The sequence below is a fragment of the Monoraphidium neglectum genome, assembly GCF_000611645.1.
Source record: "Monoraphidium neglectum strain SAG 48.87 unplaced genomic scaffold scaffold00761, whole genome shotgun sequence".
Lineage (NCBI taxonomy): Eukaryota > Viridiplantae > Chlorophyta > Chlorophyceae > Sphaeropleales > Selenastraceae > Monoraphidium > Monoraphidium neglectum.
This window is the reverse complement of record NW_014012867.1, coordinates 1,481-6,117: the sequence shown is the minus strand read 5'-3', so window position 1 is coordinate 6,117 and position 4,637 is coordinate 1,481. Positions and strand designations below refer to the sequence as shown.

The window sequence follows — 4,637 nt, the reverse complement described above, 5'->3', positions numbered from 1 at the left end:
GGCGCCAGCACGCCCGCCGAGAAGGTGGCGAGCGCAGCCAGTGAGACCACCGGCGCGGGCCGCGCGGCCCCCTCGGCCAGCGTGCCGGTCGCGAGCAAAGGGCCGAGGGCGGGCGCTGCGCCCCTGAAACACATGAACCCACCCACTTTTTCGCTCCGCCACCAGGCAACACCGAGTGCGAGTAGTTGCTGTAACTTGTATCCGCTTTCAGTCGAGCTGGTTCGTTTCCTTTCGAATTCAGTTTGGTCTCTTGACTCATGCTTACAGCGCGATCACAGGTAGTCCCGCCAGTCCAGGACCTCCTCTGCCTTCGCGCTCAGCCCCTGCTTCAGGCACTCGCCGGCCACAGCCGAGAACGTCACCCCCTCGATGAACACGTCACCGCGGCCGCCGCCCTCCTCGTCGTCGGACAGCCCCGACTGCATGGCTGAGTCAGCCATCGCCTCCAGCAGCTCCAGCGCGCGGTCCAGGCGGCCGCTGGTGGCGCAGGTCCTCACGACCTGCAGGTGATGGGGGGTAGGGCGACCGTGAGGTTTGTGTTTAGGGCTCCACCCTACCTACTGTCTATGGCTGCAGCCGGGAAGAGGCGTCGGGAGGTGGAGCGGTCGTGAGAGTTGGGTGGCAGGCGGGGGGCCGTGGCGTGCGGAGGCGGCGGGGGCGCTCTCGCGGCGGCTGAGCAGGCGCGGCGGCCCCGGGTGGAGGAGGGTGAGAGGCCCAGCAGCTGCCCACCAGGTTCCGCACGGTCGACGGCACGCCGCGGCCCGTCTGTTCCATCACCTGCGAAGGGAAGGCGATGTGGGTGAGGCTGCAGCCCCGCACAGGGAATCCGAAATTGTGCCGCCAGTGCAAAGGGGAAGCGCAGTTGTCGCTGTTTCCATTTTCAGGCCCGCTCTTCCCTGTTGCAATGCAAGTGAAGCAGGCATTCTGAGCTCTCCCTGGCAGCACAAGCATTGCCCCAGACGACCCATCATCACCCACCTCCAGCAGCTGCAGCGACCGGTCCGCCTGCTGCCCCTCTGCTAGCGCCCTGAACACCGCGACCGACGTGTCGTGCTGGGCGTGCTGCCCGTCGGCCGTCATGGACTCGAGCATGTCGACGGCCCGCTGCCACTGGCCGCCTGCAGGGCGGGGGCGCGTGAATCCGGGTGTGCACAAACAGAGGGCCGCATCGTGCCGTGGGTGGTGCCTTTCCATGGGTGGCTGCGACCTGTGGTTGCCACGCTCTGCTCCACAGCACTGGACTGAGATTATCAGGCCAACGTCTATTCCCACCATCCGTTGCCATCATTGTTGTTATCCAATCGCTCATGCAGCATGCGCCGTGCGGTACCCAGCTCACCTGCCGCAAACGTGCGAATACCCGCCTCCAAGGCGGCTGCCGGGAGCTCCAGCTTCAGCACACGAGCCTCTGTTACCACTTCCATGCACCGCATGATGTCACCATCGCGCTCCGCTGCCAGTAACGACGCCGCAAATGTGTCTGCGATGCAGGGACCGGCAAATCAACACGCCGCGTGCGCGCTCGCAGCGGCGGTCCATCACACACTTACCTGTGGATGAGCGGCAGCGCATGATCCGACTTTTTATGTGTGTACACACGCGCGATGCGCCAATGGGCCCCGAAGGGTATGAGAGGTGGCTGCTTGCAAGCATCGCGAAGGTCCTGGCGAGGCTTTGTCAGTTTGAGGCAGAGCTGAGTGGTCAATTATGATACGCGTGAAAATTCTATTTCATAGGTACCATTAACTTCATGCCGATGGGTGCATTCTACCGGAAGTTACTCTGGAGTGACTAGGTTTGAACCACCGTGCATCGTGCTTAGTTCTGGTGATGGGTGAATTGAACAAACACGCAAGCTATCAAGAATCTCGTGAGTGCGCTTCATATGCTCGTACCCCATTCTTGATCGATCCGCGCCAGATCACAGTTTGGCACCTCGCCGACCCTGCCATGGGTGACATTTAGATGCCCTGACAATTGATAATCTTGGTAGTTGTCGTGACGCTGGCTGAAGACCTCTGAACGCCCTTGCAAACATGACGACCACCTCGACAAACAAAATAAAGCTGCCTGTTGCAGCAGAAGAGGTGGGCAGGGCCGCATGCAAGATTTATGCGACCACTTGAGGGTGCACGTTGGAGTGGGGAGGGCTGCTGCTGCTGCTGCTGCTGCTGCTGCTGCTGCTGTGCGCGAGGATGGCGCCAAATTCATGCTGCTGTGTGTCCTCGCGGCGCAGCTCGAGTTTTTCGCAGAGGAGGAGCCCATCACCATCATTCCCAGCTTTCAGCTGCGGCACAGCGCCAACGGCATGCTCAGCTGCGTCGGGGTGCGTGTCGGCCTATCCAACCCTGCTGCACCAGTACCGAGCTCTTAGTGGGACGTGCAACGCTTCCTGGGCGGCGCAGCGGTTGGCTTGCCTGTCCTGCAGCGTTGCTAGTAGACGTGCTGCGCAACGGCTGCACCTTGGAAATCGTCCCGCCCGTTTCACCGCGCACAGGGTGATTATGGCCCGTTCCGCCCCAACATGCCGGTGGAGGTGCCAATCTGGCTGGCGCTCCAGCTGCACAAGCGCGGCAAGTGCCGCATCATCCCGCCGCAGTTCCTCGACATCCCGCGGCTGCAAGGTGGGTATTCCGCACCCGCCAACACGCCTGACGAACGAGCTGCGCGTTGTATCCTTCGCGTATGGGGAGCGCTGCCATGTGATTGGCGGCCGCGCCTACAGCCCCAGGCGCCCACACACTTTTCCCCCGGCACTCGCAGCATTGATAACGGCGGAGCAGTCGGACCTCGACTCGTTCCAGCCAGTGCCTTTCTATTTCATGGAGGTGTGCTGCCTGCTGTTTGAGTCTGCCAAGGATGCATTCGGAGACAGCTTCTTCCAGGTGCGCGCGGCCTGCCTCGGGGGCGTGGTCACAGAGGCGGGTGGGATGCTTGAGGGGTTGGTCACGTCCACAGCGGCGACCTGTGAGCTTTGGGTCACAAGTCGAGACCGGCACGCTGGGGATGGCTGCTACGCAGCTGCATGGCAGCCCGTACTCATGAATGTGAGGGCCACGAAAGTATCACACCCTGGATCGAACGGGCGGGCTGCCGGCGGTCATCCTGCCGCGCGCGGCCCGCATCATGGCTGCGAGGCGACCTCGATCCTCCTCTCTCTGGCACGAGCCATGACGACGCTGTCAACCCCTCTGACGCTCTGCTCTCTCCCCCCATCACCCCAAACCAGGTGCGGGACCTGCTGCAGCAGTTTGTCAACATCCGGCGACACAAGATCGAGGACGGCCTGCGAATGGTGGCGCAGGCGTCGACCATTCGACTGGCCAACCTGTCTGCGTACGAGGCCAACCTGATCCGCCTCAACCTGCAGGGCAGCCTCAATATGTTCCTCAAGTTCTCAAAGGTGCGGGGAAGGGTGGGCGCACGTGCGAGTGTGAGTGTGAGTGGGTATCGATTTCTGGGTGAGGGTTGTGGTGTGCGTGCGTGTGTGTGCGTGTGTGTGTGTATGTGCGCGCGCGTGTGTATGTGTGTGTGTGTGTGTGTGTGTGTGTGCGCGCACACACGCACGCACGCACGCACGCACGAACGCGTGCGCATGCACATGCATGCATGTGGGTTATGGTGGGGGGTTGGCTTGAGCAAAACAGCCGCGCGTTGGCACCCCCCTCCCCCCCGGCCCTCCATGCCGCGCAGGTGGAGCTGATGCTGGAGAACCGGGCTGCCGCGATGACTCAACCCACACCGGGCTTCTGACCTATTCATGGTTGCCTTGACCTTCTAGCTAGCTTGACGCGCGCACAACAGCCCGCACCCGTGCCTGCCTGCGCCCTTTGTGTTGGCGGGCCCCGTGGGTTGTTGCGCAGTGTACATGACTTTACACCCATTACGAGTAGCAACAGAGGCTGCTGCATAGCAGTGTAAATGCAAAGTACAAAGGCACCTTCATATGCCTTGTTGTGATGTGACAAATTCACTTCTGACACACCTGGTCACCAAACCGGAATCACAAAAGGCAGGTTACAGGAGCACGCACGGGCGGTGCTCAGCGCAAGGCGGATCTCACACACGTGCACGCCCCGTCCTGCCACCAACACTCTACTCCAGTGGATTCTCCAAAATGCTGCACAGAATGAGCGCGAACAGGAACCCTGAGATCCCACAAAAAACACAAAGCGTTCCCCTGCAAACCCTAAAGCTGCCGTCCGAGCTGTTTTGCTGCGATATCTGCCAGGCGCCTCTTCTTCAGAGGCTTGGCCGCCGCTGGCTGCTGCTGCTGCTGCTGCTGCTGGTGCTGCTCATTGTGATCCTGCTGCTCTATGCGTTCCGTAGTGCCCTCCGCCTGCTGGTCCTGCCCTACGGCCAGCCGACCCGCGGCCACCTGAGGCAGGCTAGGCGCCACAACCAGGGGCGGCGGGGGCGCTGTGTCAGCCGCTGCGGGCCCAGACTGTTTCTGGGGGCTGAGCTTGACGGGGTGCAGGGAATGCGCCTGCGGCTGCCCGCTCTCTGAGGTGGACGGCAGACTGCGCGCAGCGGCCGTCGCCACCACGGGGCCGTCGTCAAGCAGGGGTGGAGACGTCAGCTCTGCGACCTGCGGGTGCGCCTGGCCAGGTCCCTGGGGTGCCACCACCTCCGCCGCC

The 4,637-nt window shown here is 62.5% G+C and overlaps 3 protein-coding genes across 3 annotated transcripts; 1 reads left to right on the top strand and 2 right to left on the bottom strand.

The window, feature by feature from the left end:
• Positions 1–272: 272 nt before the first annotated feature.
• On the bottom strand, positions 273–1,424 carry MNEG_5192 (hypothetical protein; the record flags this gene model as incomplete). Its single annotated transcript, XM_014046330.1, has 4 exons — positions 273–500; positions 730–777; positions 979–1,118; positions 1,340–1,424. The coding sequence occupies 4 exons, from the start codon at positions 1,422–1,424 to the stop codon at positions 273–275; spliced, it is 501 nt and encodes a 166-aa protein (XP_013901784.1).
• Positions 1,425–2,036: 612 nt separating this feature from the next.
• MNEG_5191 (DNA replication complex GINS protein PSF2) lies at positions 2,037–3,753 on the top strand (the record flags this gene model as incomplete). The annotated part of the gene is made up of 6 exons (XM_014046329.1): positions 2,037–2,087; positions 2,237–2,326; positions 2,498–2,624; positions 2,764–2,885; positions 3,230–3,403; positions 3,694–3,753. The coding sequence occupies 6 exons, from the start codon at positions 2,037–2,039 to the stop codon at positions 3,751–3,753; spliced, it is 624 nt and encodes a 207-aa protein (XP_013901783.1).
• A 436-nt stretch (positions 3,754–4,189) lies between these two features.
• On the bottom strand, positions 4,190–4,588 carry MNEG_5190 (hypothetical protein; the record flags this gene model as incomplete). The annotated part of the gene is made up of 1 exon (XM_014046328.1): positions 4,190–4,588. A coding segment is annotated over one exon (399 nt), but the record flags the coding sequence as incomplete, so codon positions are not given.
• Positions 4,589–4,637: the final 49 nt, after the last annotated feature.